This window comes from Monodon monoceros, unplaced genomic scaffold (genome assembly GCF_005190385.1).
Source record: "Monodon monoceros isolate NGI ecotype Baffin Bay Population unplaced genomic scaffold, NGI_Narwhal_1 Super_Scaffold_8, whole genome shotgun sequence".
NCBI classification, from domain to species: domain Eukaryota; kingdom Metazoa; phylum Chordata; class Mammalia; order Artiodactyla; family Monodontidae; genus Monodon; species Monodon monoceros.
Window position 1 is genome coordinate 10,533,535 of NW_021703785.1, and position 22,365 is coordinate 10,555,899.

Consider the following 22,365-nt stretch of genomic DNA (forward strand, 5'->3'; position numbering starts at 1 on the left):
GGGAGGCCTCCAATACATGTGTCCCTGGTGGCTGAAGCAGCTGCCACATGCAAACTCACCCAGGACAGCCACACCTCAGACTCCACTGAAAACTACCACCGCTGCTTTCCACTGTTCTCTTTTTTTTTCCTATGTGCTTTTCTTCTTATTTCAACTGCTTCTTTTCCTCACTTCCAGCTTTTAAGGGGAAAAGCTCAACTTTTGCAGACAACTCTTTATACAGTCCCTGTATCAAGAGGTCTAACAAATTATAATTATAAAATTATATAGTTATAGTCTGCCGGGAAAAAATAATGATGGGTGAGGGAAAAAAAAAGTTGAAAACTTAAGGTTTTATTTTGTTTTGCTCTACAACGAGTTGTACAATCTCTTCTTCAGAGGTAGTACAGCCCAGAAAATAGGAGTACAGCCGATGCTTGGGTTCAAATCCTTGCCCAGGCACCAAGAGCTGTGTGAGCAACTTGCTTAAACCCAACTTCCTTTTGCTTCTTTTACCTATAAAGACAGTACTATCCACTTGTAGGGCTATTATGAAAAGCAAATGAGTTAGTACATGTACAGTGCTTGGAACAGTGCCTGGCACACAGTAAATACTCAAAAAAGTTAATTTGCTGAAGGCAGGAATCTCATCCATTTATATCATGGTCACAATCAAACTTGCAGCTTGTACTCTTATCTAAACTCACATTTCCTGTTTGTCTTTCTCTACTATTCACTTTTAAAATTCCTTTTGCTTTTAAATGGTGTGATAAAGAATAATAACAGCAGGAATGATGATAAAAATCACAGAGAGTCTTTATACACTATACTAATAAGTACAGGCACAAATTAAAACTCCAAAGCATAAAGACGGCAAAACAAATTTACCATTATATATATAAGGAAGACATCAGACTTCCCTGGTGATCCAATGGTTAAAACTCCAAGCCTCCACTGCAGGAGATGTGGGTTTGATCCCTGGTTGGGCAACCAAGATCCCACATGCCACACAGCACAATCAATCAATCAAGACACAGCCACATTATACTAAAATTCATATACAGAAATCCAATATATGATTTTCTTTCATGCAAAAGGAATTAACAGGAAATAATAGATCCTAACAAATACTTGTTAATTTTTTTAAGCAATAAAAATATATTTCAAATTAGCTTGGTGTGAACAGCAAAGAGGTTAAGCCTATTTCTAAAAGTCTGTCTCATTTGTTTAGAAATGTATGTAAGCGATTCCATTAAAACTGAAGAATTGGGACTTCCCTGGTGGCACAGTGGTTAAGATTCCGCCTGCCCATTCAGGGGACATGGGTTCGATCCCTGGTCCGGGAAGATCCCACATACTGCACAGCAACTAAGCCCATGCGCCACAACTACTGAGCCTGTGCTCTAGAGCCCATGAGCTGCAACTACTGAGCCCGCACACACAACTACTGAAGACTGCGTACACTACAGCCCATGTGCCACAACTACTGCGCCCATGCACCGTAACTACTGAAGCCCGTGTGCTCTAGGGCCCACGTGCTGCAACTACTGAAGCCCGTGCGCCTAGAGCCCATGCTCCGCAACAAGAGAAGCCACCGCAATGAGAAGACCGTGCACCGCAACAAAGAGTAGCCCCCACTCACCGCAACTAGAGAAAGCCTGCATGCAGCAATGAAGACTCAATGCAGCCAAAAATAAAATAAAGTGGTTAATTGAAAAAACAAAACAACAAAAACTGAAGAATTATTAACGATTGGTAAAATGGTAAATAACAGGAATTCAGAAATGAGTTAAGTAAAGGTCCTTGACTGACATCTAACTAATTATAAAGCCAGAAAAGGATGTGGTAGTGGGTTGGGAAGGGCAGTCAGAGAAATCTTGCTCTTTCTTACTAGAATGCTCTTCTCCCATGAAGTCCCAGTTTACAGGTCACCTTCTCAGAGAGGTTTTTTTTGGTACCACTTTATCCAAAGAGGCCACCTGTTCACCTCTGGCACAGTGTTTCTCAAACTTTTTGGGACCAGAATCTCTTTACAGTTTTTAAAAAACTGATGATCTCAGAAAGCTTTTGCTTATGTGTGTTATATCTATCAATATTTACCATATTAAAATGAAGAAAATGTTTAAATATTTATTATTTTTAAAAGAATAAACCCATTTAAATTTAACAATTAGAATTAACAAATAAATGAGTAAGAGTGGAAATGTTTTATATTTTTTGCAAATCTCTACCATCCGGCTTAATAGAACACAGCTGGATTCTCCTATCTGGTTCTGCATTCAATCTGTTGTGATAACATACATCATGTAGCTGCTGAAAAACTCTACTGCACAATCGTGAGAGAATGAGGGGGAAACTATTTTGAAAACAGTTTTTACTTGGCACAGTCTGTGAAAGAGTCTCAGGGATCCCCACATGCCAATACTCTATTGCATCATCCACTTGTGTTTTCTTTATAGCACTCATCATGATCTGAGTCTGATTCATTTATTATATGCCTCCCTGTACTAGAAAATAACCCCATGAAAACTCAGATTTAAAAAAAAAAAAAAACTCAGATTTTTGTCGTGTTCACCCTGAATATACGTAGTATCTAGAACAGTGATCAGTACCTTGGCACTCATGCCAGAAAGTATGAGGTAAACCTCCTATGTAAATGAAACAGTCTCTCTTCCATTTTTGTAATCCATCCAAAAATAATCCACATAGATTCTTAACCTTGCTAGGTAAACTCACTTGAGTTCACCTGTTTGGTTCCTTGCAATTAGAAATCATATATGCCATCAGTTGAAGTGGCTCATCCTACTGTACTACACCCTTTTTCCAAACTGTGCCAAGTGTTAACAGATATTCTGTGAGGGCAGGGAATTAACGGTCTAATGAAGTAAGATGACAAAGTAAGGACTTCTCAAATTTTTCTTCTATTGTAAACAAAACGCAATGAATCAAAATGTGATTATTTCTTTGGGCAGTTAATCTGTCTTGGAGATAATTTTCTTTGTCTTTTTTGCCTACTTTAATCCAAACACACGTCGTAAGAATAGAGCATGGTAAGAGCTCTTTGAGAAATGCAGTTCTATGTAATAGTCTTCGCAGAAGTAGCCTATCATCATAAGACATAAAGCATAAATACTTTAATGTGATACCTAGAATAATAAAAGTTATGTGTTTTTTGTTTTTTGTTTTTTTGCAGTATGCGGGCCTCTCACTGTTGTGGCCTCTCCCGTTGCGGAGCACAGGCTCCGGACGTGCAGGCTCAGCAGCCATGGCTCACGGGCCCAGCCGCTCTGCGGCATGTGGGATCTTCCCGGACCGGGGCACGAACCCACGTCCCCTGCATCGGCAGGCAGACTCTCAACCACTGCGCCACCAGGGAAGCCCCTAAAAGTTACTTTTTATTGCTCTAGATTAAGCCCTTTTAACAAGTGGATTTTTCTTTTTTGTATCCAGTATTACACAGGAGGGAGTTTCTTATGTATCTACCCTCTAGTCTAATAACCAGTTTATACACATGAGAAGGATACTTCTCATGACTCTTTGTGATGGCTATGCTTGCGCCAACATGAGATAAACCAAAACGAGCTGGAAAAACTTAATGTTTTTAGATACCATACTTTGACTTTAATTTGGTGTCTACTCTATTAATCTTAAAGGATAAAGACAAAACATTGTTCTATTTCTTCTGCTCATGAAAATATCAAGTATAATTAATGAAGAAGACTAAAAGCAGACATTTTGATAACAAAGGAACATTCCAAAGACAAAGGCTGAAATCCCCTCATACTGGATAGATGTGAAGAAGAGATTTAATGTCTCCCGCGTTTAATATGTTCTCCAAGACAATCAAGTTAACACTGAACCCATTATATACTGTATGATATTCCAGCCTCTCGGAACAATATAAGATTAAAAAAAAAACAAACAAAAACTATTTCTTCTGAGCTTAATGTATTTCCTTTCATGGATTTCTTTTCATGAAAAGCTTCAAACATAAGCAAAAGTAGACAAATGGTATAATAAATTCCCAGTTATTCATCACTCAGATTCAATTATTGTAAAACTGATATTAAATTTATATTTCAGCAATATTGTAACCAAGTTAGCCTTCTAAATATCATGCCATTGTACAATTAATAATATCAAACACTGAGCTAATATGTGATACCCTAGTGAAATATACTGACATTTTATATATAACATATAAATATATAACTCATTCTGTCTATACACTCAATATATTTTATATAAATTGTGGCGTTCTAATCAACAGCAGCATCTATCATTTATCATCAAAACATTTCCTTACAAATAAAGTATAACGGTTAAGAAATGTAACATAATTTCTATCTAATGATATGTTATTTCTCTTAACAACTGTATTCCACAACCAACTACTATGTGAAAGACTGAATAAAAAGCTAAGAAAATGCACACATCAGCAAATACGCCCTAAGTACGTTGGGAAGTACACACATACACAAGAAAGGAATACTCTCTGCTAATGCAAATTAGCATATCACACGTTGTATTCAATATGGTACCTCAGAATCTTTGTAGCAATATCTTTAAATAAGGTCCAGTCCAAAAACAAAGCCCCAGAAATGATCTATTTCTGCCTCTTTGCCCATTTTAGATAGCATGCATTTAAAAGCATAACTTTAGAATGTATCTGGGGCAGTAGGAATCATTAAATATATGTAAGCGTGATCATTAATATCACTTCATTTAATCCAACAAAATCCTCAATCTATTACCTTTATTAGAACAACAACAAAAATCTTTCCTACTAAATTCGAAGCATAAATGGATAAAAATAAATAAATGGGTAAAAATAAATTTTAAGAGATTACAAAGTTACTATAAGTTAAAAATAGCATTACAACATTAAAACACAGAGAGGCTACTCAAAGTGCCCCTCCTACATTTATTTCCAGAATTCCAAATTTTAATTCAGCAACTTCTCTCATCTAATGAAGAGTTAACTAGCATGTACTGAAAGGCTGCTGAGTGATTCAGAAGAATTTCAAAGTATAATTTCCACCTTCTACTCGTGTACAAGTTGGGTGACAATCAACAGAGAAACAAGATGTTGTATATCCATACAGCAGACTATTATTCAGCCTTAAAAAGGAAGGAAATTCTGACACATGCTACAACATGGATGGAGTTTGAGGACATTATGCTAAGTGAAATAAGCCAGTCACAAAAGGACAAATATTGTATGATTCCACTTATGAGTTACCCAGAGTAGTTAAATTCAGAGACAAAGTATAACAGACATTACCAGGGGAAACAGAATGTTACTATTTAATGGGTACAGAGTTTCAGTTCTGGATGATGAAAGAATTCTGGAGATGAATACTAGTGACAGTTATACAATGCATCAATAAATGTACTTAATGCCACTAAACTGTACACTTAAAAATGGATAAAAGGGTAAATTTTATGTTATGTATGATTTACCACATTTAAACATAAAAATAAACTTAAAAAAATTCTTCTACATAACCGAAAAATGGACCAAAATAAAAATCAATATTAATTTCAACTGAATGATATTTGGGTCATTAATGAAGGAAATATCTTAACTCATTTCAAACATGGTTTAAAGGAAAATTTATGACTTTTTCCATGGAATTTATAATATACGCAGATGAAATACATATGACAACGCAACATAGAGGATGGAGATGGAGAGAGAGGGAAAGTGGGCTACATGACTGCAAAATTTCTACATTGCACATAAAATGGTAAAATACTAAGTTCAAGTAGACCATACAAAGTTAAGGATGTATATTGTAACCCCTAGGAAAACCACTAAAAAATATAAAAGATCCAATAGATAAATTTAAATGGAATTCCAACAATTAAAATAATCCAAAGAAGATAGGAAAGGAAAGCAGAAGGAAAAAAAGAGGAGACAACCTGAAAACAAATAAAAAAAGGGTAGACATAATAAGTCCAGTCACATCAGTAATTTATTTATTTATTTATTTTTTTGCAGTACGCGGGCCTCTCACTGTTGTGGCCTCTCCTGTTGCGGAGCACAGGCTCCAGACGCGCAGGCTCAGCAGCCATGGCTCACAGGCCCAGCCGCTCCATGGCATGTGGGATCTTCCAGACCGGGGCACGAACCTGTGTCCCCTGCATCGGCAGGTGGACTCTCAACCACTGCGCCACCAGGGAAGCCCACATCAGTAATTTATTAAATGGTAATAGATTCTACTGAAATTGCACAGTGGTGATAGTTACATAACTTGGTGGATAAACAAAAAAATCAGACTTTTACATTATAAAAGGGTGAGTGTTATGATGTAAATTGTATCTCAGAAAAAGCTGTTATTAAAGAAAATAAATTAAGGCAACCCAAAAGCTTAAAAGACCAAACACCACAATTAAACAATACAGATTATCAGAATGATTAAAAAAGCATGGCCCTCCAAAAATGGGCAGAAGACCTAAATAGACATTTCTCCAAAGAAGATATACAGATTGCCAACAAACACATGAAAGGATGCTCAACATAACTAACCATTAGAGAAATGCAAATCAAAACTACAATGAGGTATCACCTCACACCAGTCAGAATGGCCATCACCAAAAAATCTACTAACAGTAAATGCTGGAGAGGGTGTGGAGAAAAGGGAACCCCCTTGCACTGTGGGTGGGAATGTAAATTCATACAGCCACTATGGAGAACAGTATGGAGGTTCCTTAAAAAACTACAATCTCACTACTGGGCATATATCCTGAGTAAACCATAATTCAAAAAGAGTCATGTACCACAATGTTCACTGCAGCTCTATTTACAATAACCAGGACATGGAAGCAACCTAAGTGTCCATCAACAGATGAATGGATAAAGAAGATGTGGCACGTATACACAATGGAATATTACTCAGCCATAAAAAGAAACAAAATTGAGTTATTTGTAGTGACGTGGATGGACCTAGAGTCTGTCATACAGAGTGAAGTCAGAAAGAGAAAAACAAGTACCATATGCTAATACATATGTATGGAATCTAGAAAAACAAAAAAAAAGGTTCTGAAGAACACAGGGGCAGGACAGGAATAAAGACACAGACATAGAGAATGGACTTGAGGACAACGGGGAGGGGGAAGGGTAAGCTGGGACGAAGTGAGTGGCATGGACATATATACACTACCAAATGTAAAATCGATAGCTAGTGGGAAGCAGTGGCATAGCACAGGGAGGTCAGCTTGGTGCTTTATGCCACCTAGAGGGGTAGGATAGGGAGGGTGGGAGGGAGACGCAAGAGGGAGGAGATATGGGGATATATGTATAGCTGATTCACTTTGATATAAAGCAGAAACTAACACACCACTGTAAAGCAATTATACTCCAAGATATATTAAAAAAAAAAAAGCATGACCCAACAACATGCTGGCTACAGGAGACATGTTTTCAATATAAAGAGTCAGATGGAGAAAAACAAATCCTGCCAACAGTAAGCATAAGACACTTGAGAGTCTTCAGAGTCAAACATTAAGCAACTTGTCCAAGATCACAGGGATATGAAATGGCGGAGCAAGAATTTTAACTCTGACTCCAGACTGTGCTAATACTGCAGGGGAGGGAAAGGAGAGGGAGAAGGAAAGCTCAAGTATAAAATTCAAACTATTTTAACCTCAAGCAAAGGGCAGAAAATTCCAGCCTCATCAAATCCCAGATTCTTAACCTTCCTATTGAAATCACCCGCCAAACCCCACAACTCTAAATGTATCTGCCTTATCTACATCCTTAAAGACTCCCTAAAAATAGAAGATTTTTCTTTTTCAGGTATCCACTTTAGAGCATTTCTACTCAGCATCATCTTCAAATTCTTCAACAAACAGTCTAGAAGCTGAACTCTAATCCAACATGTTCTCAAACATCTCAAAGGACATTCTGTTATAAGGGTTTTATGAAGCTTGTTTCATAGGTATTCATTAAGCCTTTTGAACATGACATATTTAAAGTCACAATTTAAAACATATTACAAAATTGCTGTCAAAAGGATAGAGTCACCAAATTTCTCCTCTAAATTCAGGGAGACATTATTAATTCAACATAAGAATATCCCAGAGAGGAAAAAGGCATCAGTGACTCTTTTGTAGCTCTACAAGCTCACTCACGTATTGTACTTTACCTGTAAAGTCAGCAAAACCAAGTGAAGACAGTTACTTTCACTGGCATCCAAGATCACAAGACCAAAAAAAACAAAAGAAATACTCTGTTTTTAGACCTTAACAATGGTACACCAATGAGGGGGAAAAAGGGAGCAGAAAGAGAACAACTTCCACCAACAGTAAAAAAAAAAAAAAAAAAAAAAAAAAAAAGGTGCCAGCGAAAGCTATCAATTAAAAACAAAACACTAACAATCCAGTCTAGTTCCAATTCATCTTAGAAGTAGTTTGGAACATTTACTGAGCATGGGATTTATAGTCAAAGACTTTTGTAAGAAACTATACTCTCATTTTCTAGCTATGTGACATTGGGCAAGTCATTTATTCTGAGATTGTTCTCTCTTCTATAAATCATAATACACCACAGATTGTCATAAAGATTAAATAAGAATGTTGCAAGTATATCTGCAGGTAGGTGTTCCACACCTATTTTTAAGAGCCTGGGGGAGGGAAGAAAAGTTCTGTGTCACTTCTTTTCTTATGAACAAACAAAATCCTACTTCAGCAAATAAGAGTACCCTGTATAACAAATCTACAGCAAATTCTAGCAGGCAAACACACACGCATGCGTGTGCTCCAGACTCCAGCGGCAGTCTCTAGGAATTTAAACTGGGAGCTGGGGTCAGAGGTTCACAGATGGAAGAAACCTTATTTTTCAATGTATACATGTGACTTAAGCTTCTGAAGATTTTACATTCTCAAATTTTTTTCACTTTAACATAATAAAATCAAAGACTTGTGTCCAAAATGGAAATTCTAATAATGTTAATGGTAAGAATATCTATGTAGTTAAAACTAGATGTCTACAAAATACAGTGTAGTATTAACCTTTCTTAAGCCACGCCATATGTCACACACAAAACGTACTTCCAGTAGCTACCCAGATCACAGCCTATGTAGATAAAATAGGAGTTATAAACAAATTTGGGCTTGCAAGGTCTACGGCTCTTTTTTTTCCTACTCAAGAAAAAGCTTTTTTCAAGTATGAGTGAATAGGGTATCATATTGATCGTTTTAAATTCACTCTAAACTATTTTAAGAACAAAAATATTGTTAAATAACATCATTAGAAAACTTGATAACTTCATAATTTTAGTATCAGCTGCCAAGTACTTAAAGCACATTTCACAACTCTAACACACCATGGATTACAACCTCACGACAGAATACCGATGACCTAGCAAAAGGCTTTCTTCAAATTTCTATCTACACAAACTGATGATGTGCTGCCTCTGTTATTATAAAGTGCGGGAACAGATTTCTATGGGCTTTGGCTAAGTTCCCTACAGTTATTTGGTTTTCACTGTTTGGTTTCTCACTCTTTCCAACTAAGCAAACCAGGGTACAGTATTTTTTTTAAGTGCTCTGTACTTATGGTCAGCCAACCTAGGTCAAGTCCTGATTCTATTACTTACCAATATAGTGTGACTGTTGGCAAGTCACTGCACCTGAGTCTCAGTTTTCTTTTTGTTAAATGGTTGCATGAATTAAATGAAATCATATATGTCAAAGTATTTTGTAAACTACATTATCATGCATGTGTGTATAGGAATATAATATTATCAGATTATTAATCTCAACAAGAAAAAAAATCGAAACTCACAAAATACACATTAAAACTATCAGATTAATTTCCCCAAAATGCTAATTTTAACTATCTCATTCTCAAAAAAAGAAAAAAAAAAAAATTCTTCAGTAGCTCTCCCCATCTACTGAAGTAATAATTATTAACTAACACCTGTAATGATAAGGTGATTTGCCTTATCTTATCAATGCCAGATTCTGTGCTAAGTTCTTTATACATGTTGTTTCTAACTTTCACAACAACCCTACAGGGTAGGTGTCATTCTCTTCATTTTAAAGATGAAAAAACTTGAGCTATTTCCCAATTTCGCTATTATGAACCTTACAATGAACATTTTTAAAGTACATCTTTGTAGGTGAAATTCTTAAGAGTGGAAATGTTGAGTCAAAGAATATATACGTTTTAAATTTTGGTAATACCAGCAAATTTCTGGAACAAAGAAGATAGAAGGCGGCTGAAATAATTTATACTCCCAAGAACAAGACACTTCCTGTACACTTGTCTACACTGGATGTTACAGCTATTTTTTAAAAGTTTGGTTAATCCAATGGATAAAAAAAATCTCATTACTGTTTTTGAAGTAGTTACATTCCTTACCTTGCTAAAAAGTCTCCAACAAAAGGTGATAAAAAAATACAATCATCAAACCTCAACTGCTTCCCACAGTTCCCTTCTCCACCCTCAATGCTGAGCATTCTGGATAGAAAACACTATCTGTATGCATATATACACATATCTTCTAAATAAATGGATAAGACCCATACATGAAACACAAATTATTAAATCTAACATAAATTTCTCATAAAGGTAACTACTGTAACTTATAATGCTGTGCTGCATTAAAATATGATATGATAACATGAAAAAACATACACATAAAAACCAGAAAGAAAACTAGAAACACTATGAAATCTCTTTAAATCTCATCTAATCTTTAAACCACTTTTTCCAGGGGCAGATAGTTTAACTTTTCAACCCCCTTTCGTAAACTCCAAAAGAATTTCTTTTCTTAACTCTAACAGTCCTCACAGCCTTCCACCACTGTTCCTTTACTGCTCAGAATACAAGGAGCCCAGAGGGGAAATACAGAATGAAAAACATTTTGGAAATAAAATGTGTGCTCAGCATATTAAAATTACTGAAAATTACTAATCTTTATAAGGATTATTTGTAGCTTTGAATTTTCCATTAATTGTTTAAGCAAAGACATGATTTTGTTTAAATCATGTACAGTAGGGATTCTATATAATCTGATCCCATTTCGTGTAAATTAAGCGTAAAGAATAATTCGTCTTGGGCTTCCCTGGTGGTGCAGTGGTTGAGAGTCCGCCTGCCGATTCAGGGGACACGGGTTCGTGCCCTGGTCGGGGAATATCCCACATGCCGCGGAGCGGCTGGGCCCGTGGGCCATGGCCGCTGAGCCTGCGCGTCCGGAGCCTGTGCTCCACAGCAGGAGAGGCCCATGTACCACAAAAAAAAAAAAGAATAATTAGTCTTGTAAAGAAAGCATACAAAGTTTAGAATGCTTTTAACAATTGGCTTATGGTACTTTCTAAAGCAAATAAATAGCACAAACTCAGAAAAAAAATTCAAAAAATCATCTTATTCAAAGCTGTTAATTAAAAACAATATACCAGATGATAAGGCACAAATAGTTTTTCTATAAAGAAAGTAAATATTATGCTGATCTTTGAACAGCAATTTAAAGAAAAAGAAACAAAAAACAGAACCAGAAATTAATGGGGGGGGGAACCTCCACATTTGATTACATTTCAAACATAAGTTACAGCATACATAAGTTATAGTAAAAGGAACTCGACAGTATTAAACTTTAAAAGTTTCTTTTCCAGATTTCCCTGGTGGCACAGTGGTTAAGAACCCGCCTGCCAATGCAGGGGACATGAGTTGGAACCCTGGTCCGGGAAGATCCCACAAGCCGCGGAGTAACTAAGCCCGTGCGCCACAACTACAGAGGCTGCGCTCTAGAGCCCGCGAGCCACAACTATTGAAGCCCGCACGCCTAGAGGCCATGCACCGCAAGGAAGAGTAGACCCCGCTCACCGCAACTAGAGAAAGACCGAGCGCAGCAACGAAGACCCAATGACAGCCAAAAATAAACTTTAAAAAAGATTTCTTTTCCATATTCTGCTCATCTTTCTTGCCAAAAGTTGCTGCCAACATAGTAATCTATTACCACTATCTTAGAAATCAGATTCTAAGAATATTCCCAGTTTGAGACAATAACTATCAATTTTCAATGGTTCGTCACCAACCACACAAACAATGTTGATATGCATAACAAAATCTGTATGCAATTTTATTTCACTGTTATTTTTATGGAATTCACCAGCTATAGCCAGATATTTCAAAAGGTCCATTTTAAATGGCATACTCCAATGGGAAAAGTTTTTAAGCTAGGAAAATTATATCCCAAATAAGAATGTTGCCATGATGCACAAAAAGAGAGGTTAGTTATCACCAGCTACATATTTTCATGGTGAATAAAAACACATGGCAATACCGCTTTCTAGTTACAAAACAGTCCCTTCTGTGACAGGAGGAAAGTTTTCTTGCAGGTTATTGTTCCATAATTCTTAATCTAATAATATTTACTTAATCTTTCCATAACATTCATTGAACTCACTACGTAGAAATCATTAGAATATAAAACAAAAGGGAAACAAAGAATGAGAAGACCAAGTCTCTTACCTTAAGAGGACATTAAAATACAGAAACAATTTTTACATAATATGGAAGGTGGTATGCCAGATAAGGAAAAAAAAAAAAATTAAATGCTCTAGAAGACAGAAGAAAGAGATTACTTCTCACCAGAAGAACACGGAAAACTAGCCTGGTAGGGGTAACATGAACTGTGCTTTTAAGAATAGACAGTAGTAAGAAATGTGGGACCAGGGGACTGAGGAGAGTGATGGAAAAGACAGAACAGGAGAGAACCAGCCACATTTGGGAATAGCATGCTGTCTGGTTTGCCTAAGGCATAGCATTGATAAAGGGAAATGGAGGAGATAAAATTAGAAAAGCAAATAAGAAAGGAAGGTAGTCATACATTTTATACCCTTTTCTCTAACATGAAACCCCTGACGGCACAATCTTATCTTCATTTACGGAGAATTTGAACTTCTTCATAATATTTTTTTCCCTGAAGTCATTTGTGCAGCTGACTTATTTTCCACAATATGACTGTGAGCTCCTCATGAGCAGGCAGCACATCCAATTCATTTTTATATCCTTCTCAAATGCCTTGAACATAGCTATCAAATAAGCCCTTTTTAATGACTGAATAAATGCATGAATAAATATACTTGTCATATAATTTCACTTCTCCGGGACTCAGATATTCATCTATACCAGGAGCCGGCAAACTTTTTCTATAAGGGGCCATACAGTGAATATTTATTTACAGGCCATTCGGTCTCTGCTATAGCTATGCAACTCTGCTGTTCTAGAGCAAAAGCAGCCACAGACAAGAGGTAAGTGAACAAGCAGGGCTGTGTGCCAATAAAACTTAATTTACAAAAACAGGCAGCAGCTGCATTTGGCCCGTGGACCACAGTTTACAGACTCCTCACCTATACAAACTTAAATATATTATATTGTACAAATACATTTAAAATGTATTATATTCAAATCATTTTCTTACATAATGACAGAACCTCAGCCAAAATTTCAAACTAGAAGATAATAAAAAGGGGTATAAACAGGAAAATGTGGATATACTGCACAAAACCTGGTAAACCTGGACCTTTGGATACTTACACCTAATACACCTCTCCAGACATGTGTTACTATTATCCACCTGCGTGACTTTACGTCACAACTTCTTTAGGCCTTAGTTTAATCTATAGGCCTTAGTTTTTAATCTATAAAGTAAATTTGTTAAAACAGATCATTCTGGGCTAGAATTCTATGATCTTAAGAATTGTCCAAATTAAATTTATGAATTTTAAGTGAAAATTTCATCTTGAAAATGGTAATTGCATTCATAAATAATTCTGAATACATGGAAGAACAAAATATAAGCATATCACAGAAACAAAGTATAATATATTAAAATATTAAGTTAACTTAATACCTGAGATAATTGATCTAATGAGCTTTTCAAAACATTATCAATATCATATTTTAGTACCTGAAAACTAAGGTTTCAGTACCATCTTGAATGTAGTTATAAATACACCTGGAAAATCAGTTTAATAGCAAATATAGGGTCATGCACCTAGTCAGGATGGTGATATCAGGAGGATACTCCTGTCATAAAAAAAAGAAAAAAATTTCCCAAAATAGAGGCAGTAGTAAGATTTGATATTAAATGCCATAATATGCAATAAAAGGGAAAAAACAGAATCTTACTTCTGGCTTCACATTCTATGCTCATGGTAAATAATTAATGAATCACTGGACTCCCTGATGTATTTGGCTAAAAGTCTGAAATGTTTAATTTTAAAAGTCAAAGTCCACCCATGTTATAAACTAGGTATCATTCATTAGGTGTAATGGTGATTTTACAACTTTTCCATTTTCACGCTTCAAATCAAGACTTCGGTTACAGAATAAAAGTCTTCACTTTTCCCAAACTATTTTCAAAGAATCGTTGGGTCAATGAAAAGTCTATAACTCATCACTACCCATATTTACAAAAGCAACACCGTTACGCTGCTTTCTGAAATATAAGTTAACAGTTTCTGGTTCCTTACAAACTTACCAAACATTTGGCAAATTCTTTATTTTCTGAAAGAAATCCATAACCTGGATGTACCTTAGAAATGAAAACAAAAAGCACTTTCAGTTTTACCAATTTGCAAAACCCTTACAGTAAGCACAACAGAAAGAGCATTAACATGTTTATTGTTCAAGGGCCCTGGAGTAAGGTTACTGACTCTAACATACTGATCAGCTCTAACTCAGTTCTCCTGAGTTCGGACCCAAACGCCAAGAAATCGCCTACTTTATACTCAGTTGTAGCACGCTACCTGTCTTAACCACAGTCGGGGCCGTCTCCCATCACACCTGCACTTGGCTATGCAATTCAACCCAACCCAAACTCTCCCCACTTTTTCTGAGACTAACTTTGGCCACAAGTCTGGAGAATTTTCTAACAGCTAGTGGGTCAAAGAATTATGTTAAAGGAAACCTTTCACAAGATGGATGAAAAATTCTTATTTCCCCTTTCTTTACAGAACCAGGAACTGCTACTTTCCCAAACCCTGGCTACTAAGCCAATGAACATATTTTATTCCTGACAATATTAATATATTCAGCCACTACCCAATGAACAGTTTTTGTCAAACCTAACTAAAATCGAAGTTTGGTTTTACCTTTTCATCATTCTCTGAATTTATTTTTCTTCTAATATCTACTCTTCTTTCCCTCCTCATCCCACTCAGCCAGTCACAACCACTTCACCCTCTCCTCTCTCACAAGCCACGTTGCAACAATTTAAATCCTACCATCCTGTTCTAACCAAGTAACTTTTGACCAAACATAAATTTAGCCACCCTATTATCAGTCAGTATTGAATATATTTCTAGGAAAATAATTCTGCTATAAGTCAAATTTCTAAATGAGTCAGTATCATAATCTAATCTAGAAGTATCTACACATTTAAGATTTTTTTAAATGCTAGACTAAGCTTTATGAACATGGTACAGAATAATTTACACTACTACATCACAGGAAAAGAGTTTCACTCCAACAGTTTCATTTCATATAAACATTCAACTAAAGATTGTATTCTGATAATCTATAGTTAAAAGAGTTTTACCTGCATTAACTCTGCTAGTAAACTGTAACATAATATGGGTTCATGAATTCAGTTTTTTATTTAAACATGCATCTTACTAAAACATTTCTTTCAAAAGAAATGTGAACACTAACTGAAGCACTCCAGGCTAACTGCTGGTGTTGGCTGCTTCCATCCAATTTTAGAGATAACTCTACGTAGTTTTTTTTAATATTACATGTAATTAGTTCTCTGATAAAAACATACACATACACACACACACACAACAACAACAACAACAACAACTATAACAAAACACTATTCCTGATGTCAGAACCCAGTTTTTTCATTGGATTCCACTCCAAACAGAATTGGGGGTGGGGAGAATTACTGATTTCTCCATGTAAATTATGTATATTCCATTGACACTATCAAACTAAAATAATTACCAATTGCATCATTTTTATTTCTGGAAGTATAACAAGGCATACATAATTTTTAAATGATTAAAACAGGGTCTTTTGGATCCTGTTTGTAATACATATTTTTTTAATACTCTTATAACACTAAAAGGGTTAATTCTCAAAATTAATTGGGATTTCTTTTTTTTTTTTTTTCCCCCTAGCAAATCTGGAAATGAACTGAAACTGCTCCCTGGTGTGAAAGCTGAATCCAGCAGCCACCTGCAGGATCAGTAACCAACACTGTCAGATGCTACAAAGCCTCTGATTTCCAGTAGCGAATTCGGCCACATTTAACTCATGTGACATGAACTGCAACAGCATTTTCAATCATTCTTTCTTATTTTTTTTAAAATACAAACTCTAGTGTTCTGCTCACTACATATGAAACAGCTGCAGTAGACAGATTCATTCAGACTCACAGCTTGGGCCCCGGTTTTCTTAATGGCTTCCATGATGGCATCCATGTTGAGGTAGCTTTTACTGGTGGGAGCTGGGCCAACACAGACCGCCTCATCCGCCATTTTCACGTGAACCTGAAGAGACAAATCTCTGCATTAACAGATCCTCCCAGCAAAAAGAACTATCTTCATCTGCAAGTATACACAAATTGCAAATCTGAGTGTTTCCCATATCATTTATGTAGTCAGATCTCTCTCTGAATATGCACTAAGAAATTACAATGTAACAAATAAGCTCAGGAGCTATATTAACCATGATTTCATTAATTACAAGCCTAATCCACTAACCAGATAATTTCCATAATATTCATACAAATTTGATTAAGTAAAATCACAGCAAACAACTTTAGCCTCCTATTCAGTTCATCTATACGTAAACCTTATATCAAAAACTACTCTGTTACATGTAGCCAGGGTAGCCCAATATTTTCATAACAAGCACTCATGCCCAGTTCTAAGCAAGCTCCCCAGGAAGTGGGGATAATTAGAGAAACTGAATGAAGGGATGCAGTGAGTGTCCCTGCACAGCATCAGGTCAGCACCAGGCACAAATTAAAGCCCAGGACTAAAGAGTTCAGTATCACTACACATGAGCCAGAAAATCTTGAGAATCGTTTAAATACTCTCACATTTGATCCTCACCCATTTTAACCTTTATTCGTAAAAGAACTGATATGTGCATTCAGTTCTAAACCTACTCCAAATTCAGGAATATATGCTCCATTTTTAAGACTACTTACTACACACTGTTTCAAATCTATTTTTGCTTAAGAAAGGCTAGGCATTCAATACAAAATAAATTGCTTACTTCTAAAAGAAATCTATTCTTTTAAAATGATGAAAGGGATTCATGTATTTTTGAAACGGCTTTTCCTAAGTTTTCCAGTGTAAGTTTAAATAAATTTAAACTCCGTTTAAATTTATTTTACAAGGCAGACATTAAAAACTGGAACACATTCATATACCTGGACATGTATGACCCTCCTCCAAAAAGTCTAAGGTGGAAAATATTCTTGAGTATTGCTAAGTTATATTCTTCGGATGTAAAGTAGTTTTTAAAGAAGCATTGTTTTAAATAAGGTCTATCAAAAAAAAAAAATCAAGTCATCTTTTAGAAAGCTCAGAGTTCTCTATCTATTCAATAAATATTTTCAAACTAAGTAAAAAATTATATTGTGTATTGAAAGGTTAAAGATACCTGCTACCCAAGGGATTAATAGATCAATATCTTAATATAAAAGACTCAAATCTATGCAGTTTAATTTCTTTAATAACACCCAAGGAAAGGCAGCCAAGCTCGCAAAAGGATCCTAAATATTCCCATGTTCAAAGCAAGGCTCTCCTTTATATCTTGCTTATTCCCAACTTCAAGTTGCTCTTCTCCCCTCAGACCAGAATGCCCCCTCTTCTACTGCCCTCTGCCCAGTTCAGCAATTTTTTACAACAGCAATTTTGTTTTTTGTAATTGTGGTTGTGGGTTTTTTCTATAAGAAAGAAATTGAATACTGAACAATCCTTTGAAAAAAATGCATTAGTCAGGGGCTTCCCTGGTGGCACAGGGGACACAGGTTCGTGCCCCGGTCTGGGAAGATCCCACATGCCGCGGAGCGGCTGGGCCCGTGAGCCATGGCCGCTGAGCCTGCGCGTCCGGAGCCTGAGCTCCGCAACGGGAGAGGCCACAGCAGTGAGAGGCCCATGTACTGCAAAAAAAAAAAAAAAAAAAAAAAAAAGTGCATTAGTCAGGTGGGGATAAAGTATTTAAAGTTAAATCTACACTTACTCTGTATATTTTATTCCCCGCCAGGTACTACCTATTATTAAAGATGCATTTAAAGTTCCACTTCTACCACTGGGTCTTCAGATGAATCTCCTTTAATCTGAACTCCAGTAGTACAAGGTGCAAATTTTGGCATTTAATCGCATCCTGCCCAGTAATGTCATTTTGACTCCTTTACAGATTATGTCTGTTACAATTTATACACTCTCCTTTTCCAGATCATAAGGTCCTGCAAGGCAGAAGTTGTGTCTTAAATTCCTTTTCTTAAAAAATCTCTCCCAGCACAGTTTTATTGCTACAAGCTTTTAAATTCATAGATACACTTGGATGACAGTTTATTTAATAATTTTCATTGTTAAGCCACTGTCTTTGAGGTAAAAAGCTACACTCAATTAAATCTCCAATCTTAGCAATACATACGGCAACTGAGAGTTGTACGTGGTGGGGAGGGGGATTAAAATATATACACATGCATCCCTGTGTCCAAATTTTCTATAATAAATAGGCATCAAAAAGTTTAAAAAGGGGCTTCCCTGGTGGCTCAGTGGTTGAGAGTCCGCCTGCCGATGCAGGGGACACGGGTTCATGCCCCGGTCCAGGAAGATCCCACATGCCGCGGAGCGGCTGGGCCCATGAGCCATGGCCGCTGGGCCTGCGCATCCGGAGCCTGTGCTCCGCAACGGGAGAGGCCGCAGCAGTGAGAGGCCCGCGTACCACCAAAAAAAAAAAAAAAAGTTAAAAAGGAGGGGAATCCTAATAATATTTTGACTTATTTACTTCCAGTCTTTTCTCTAAATATACTTTTGTAACCAAACTGCATATATAATTTTGCATCCTTTTGTTTTTTAACTATCATCATAATGGGCATTTTTCCTATGTTATCACAAACTCTTTGTAAACATACTGAGAATCTAGCTCAGAGCCTAACATTTTAGCAGATCATTAATACTGTTTGAATAACCATTCAAATAAATACATCAAAAGCAGGTCAAAACTGCTTAGGGGGGCTTCCCTGGTGGCGCAGTGGTTGAGAGTCCGCCTGCCGATGCAGGGGACACGGGTTCGTGCCCCGGTCCGGGAAGATCCCATATGCCGCGGAGCGGCTAGGCCCGTGAGCCATGGCCGCTGAGCCTGCGCGTCCGGAGCCTGTGCTCCACAACGGGAGAGGCCACAGCAGTGAGAGGCCCACGTACCGCAAAAAAAAAAAAAAAACTGCTTAGGGACTTTACAAAGAAAGGCAAAACATGCTGTTTCTAAAGGGGTTGGTTGGTTTCTTTTCTTCTATTTCTCAGAAACAAACCTTACTTTAGGGTAAAGGCCTATATTAACATCTCAAGCCCACAGTCTAGCACAGGGTGAGTACTAGCAAAAATGCTTGGCAAAGCCATTTGAAAGAAAAAAACTAGAACCCTCTGCTGCCTTAGTTCCCAAGGAGATACTTCTGAGTCAACCACGAAAGGATAGTTTAAAACAAGTTTTGAAACTCAATTTCAATTTTGTTGTTATTGTTGTTCTAAATGACTAAGGTGATTATTATTTCTTTAATAATACAAAACAAACTGCATTCAAGCAGTGCAAAGGCTCTTCTGAAGAATGACTTATCTTTTTTAAAATATTTATTTATTTATTTTTGGCTGTGTTGGGTCTTCGTTTCTGTGCGAGGGCCTTCTCTAGTTGCGGCAAGCGGGGACCACTCTTCATCGCGGTGCGCAGGCCTCTCACTGTCGCGGCCTCTCTTGTTGCGGAGCACAAGCTCCAGACGCGCAGGCTCAGTAGTTGTGGCTCACGGGGCTAGGTGCTCCGCGACATGTGGGATCTTCCCAGACCAGGGCTCGAACCCGTGTCCCCTGCATTGGCAGGCAGATTCTCAACCACTGCGCCACCAGGGAAGCCCCAAGAATGACTTATCTTCACCCACACTGACTAGATGTATCTGTCTCAAAAATTTCAGTATCTTGAAAAATATTGATTCCTTTTCTATATATTTCAATAGTAAAAGGAAAATATAACAATCATGGAAAGCTTAACCTGAATTAATCAATTAACCACAATATTGCTGACTACAAGTTTCAAACAGAAAAACGGAAGATTTTAAGTAGCAATACTAAGTAAAGGAGTTAGTCTTCACAAACTTTTCCAATAGAAAAGTTTCCAATAGGGGTTTTAAAGATTATTAGTTTCCTCCTCAAGCATTTTATATTTGGAAAATTTTTTATTCTTTAAATAGAGGAAGATTACTTGTATCAGCCTTTTATTTTCCAAATAATGATCTAGCAGAACAAAGGATGTGCTTTTCAATTTACAGGACTGAAAAAAAATCACCTTCCTTATTGACTTTCTGTTTAATTAATTTAAATGCTTAGACATAAATAGGTTAAAAATTGTGCCTCAATTTTAAAACTTTGAGTTAATGGAAAATTTCATATTAGTCCATTAGATGCCTAAGATATGATAAAAAGCTAACTCTGCTTGGTCCCTAACCTTATCAAATAGGTTGCACCTTAGTTTAAAAAGTACACTAGGCCAGATCTGAGAGGGAAAGTTTTTAAATACCTTCTAAACAAATAGAAACTGAGAAAAATAGGGAAGACAAGCAGCTTTAAAGATGTTTTTTCATGCTAGGAGATTTTTTTTTTTGAAACCTATCAGTCAATAAGATCTGCAGTCACATGGGCACTATTTACCATGTCCATGAATACTTGAGCTTTCCTTGTGACATCCTTCAATGCAAACAAAACAGTGGGTTGACTACCTATAGGACATAATACATACTAGACGCCCTCCTTGCCTGAGAATAGCAATACCTCACACAATCTGGTCAGACTTTAGCATCTACCAAATCTAACCAAATTCCCGAACATCACCAACAAACAAAAAGTACCCTTAAAGACTGAAAAGTGAAAGAAAGGAATGCCAACTGCATCAATCTTAATTTGAAGAACTGGGAAAAAAATCTTTTTCAAACAAGACAAAACCCTATTTCTAAAGAAAAAAGAATTCTTCTATTTCATGCAAAGTGTCTGAGGTCTAAAGAGACTTATACAAATGCCAACAGACTAGTATTCTGGCACATCCTTTCTAGAAAGGCATTTTGATCCTTAGAAAATAAAGAATTTTTTTTAAGTCAGTAAATATTACATTTGCTTTGATTCCATTTTGTGTAACTACATGTGTAGCATCATGACAAATTTATTCACGATTATTTTTAGATGGAGGGATTAGTAACTTTACTATTTTTTCTGCTGTTATAATTTATATAATTTTTGAAGTGGTAAAACCAAAAATTAAAAATTACAGGGAAAAAGAGAGAAGGTTTTTGCCGGATGTAAAACTCCCAACCCATTTTCTACAATCTTGTTTTCACATCACAAAAGGGATTGACCCTGAATCAATCCTGTAACCAAAACCAAGTTTTTTTAGTCTTTGTTTGGCAGGAATGAGCTTCTGAGGATATGGCAAGTAACAAAAGAAGGCAGAGCAGCATGACTAGAACCATATTCTCCTACCACTGACCCTGGTAGAATCATCCAGGGAGAGTCAGAGGGATGGAGGAGGGGGAATGAGATGCCAAGTATGAGAGGAAAACCTTAGCAAAAGCAATGTTGATGAGCTGAGACCCCAGTGAAATGGATTGTGGGCTACAGCTGGGAAGAAACTGAGGTACGTTTGGAAGGTCAGGGGCAAGGGTGTTGGTACGATGGGTTGTAGAGTTTAGGAGAGGCAGAGTGATAGCTGAGAAAGGGTTTGGAGTGTGGTTTTAGCTTAAGAAAAACTTGAACAAATGCCTTTGGGAAGGAATCTACGGAAACTAAGGAGCTAAAAACACCCGAGAGATGAAATCATCTCCAGTATTTCTGACAAGCGAGCAGTGGCAGAGCTAAGAGGTACTGGGAGGCAACAGATGGGGGGGAGGGATAGAGCCCATCTCTCCCCAACACACACACAATAAATACAAACTAGTATTTAAAAAGGGGGGGGGGGGAAGAGAAAGAAAAGAAGGAAAGGGGAAGGGAGGGAGGGAGGCAAAGACAGGAAAGATAGACAGAAAAAAAGAGACGGAAGGCAAGCAAGCAAGCCTCTTATGTACTCCAAGACAAGCTCCCAAAGCCCCCACTCCCCATGCCCTGTGCTGCCTGAAGCTCTTCTCTACAGAAATTCTCGAGCCACAACTGCAG

General features: G+C 36.9%; 1 protein-coding gene across 5 annotated transcripts in view; it reads right to left on the reverse strand.

The window, feature by feature from the left end:
• Positions 1-22,365, reverse strand: part of PCCA (propionyl-CoA carboxylase subunit alpha) — a 353,831-nt gene that overhangs the window by 282,445 nt on the left and 49,021 nt on the right. For all 5 annotated transcript variants that reach the window (XR_003791702.1, XR_003791703.1, XR_003791701.1 and 2 more), the window contains exons 5-6: positions 16,375-16,488; positions 14,475-14,528 (exon numbers count right to left, since the gene is read on the reverse strand). Coding sequence is in view for 2 of the 5 variants with exons in the window: in XM_029210010.1 (XP_029065843.1) it covers positions 14,475-14,528; positions 16,375-16,488 (168 nt within the window). In the remaining 3 variants the exon portion in view is untranslated. The remainder of the gene's footprint in view (positions 1-14,474; positions 14,529-16,374; positions 16,489-22,365) is intronic.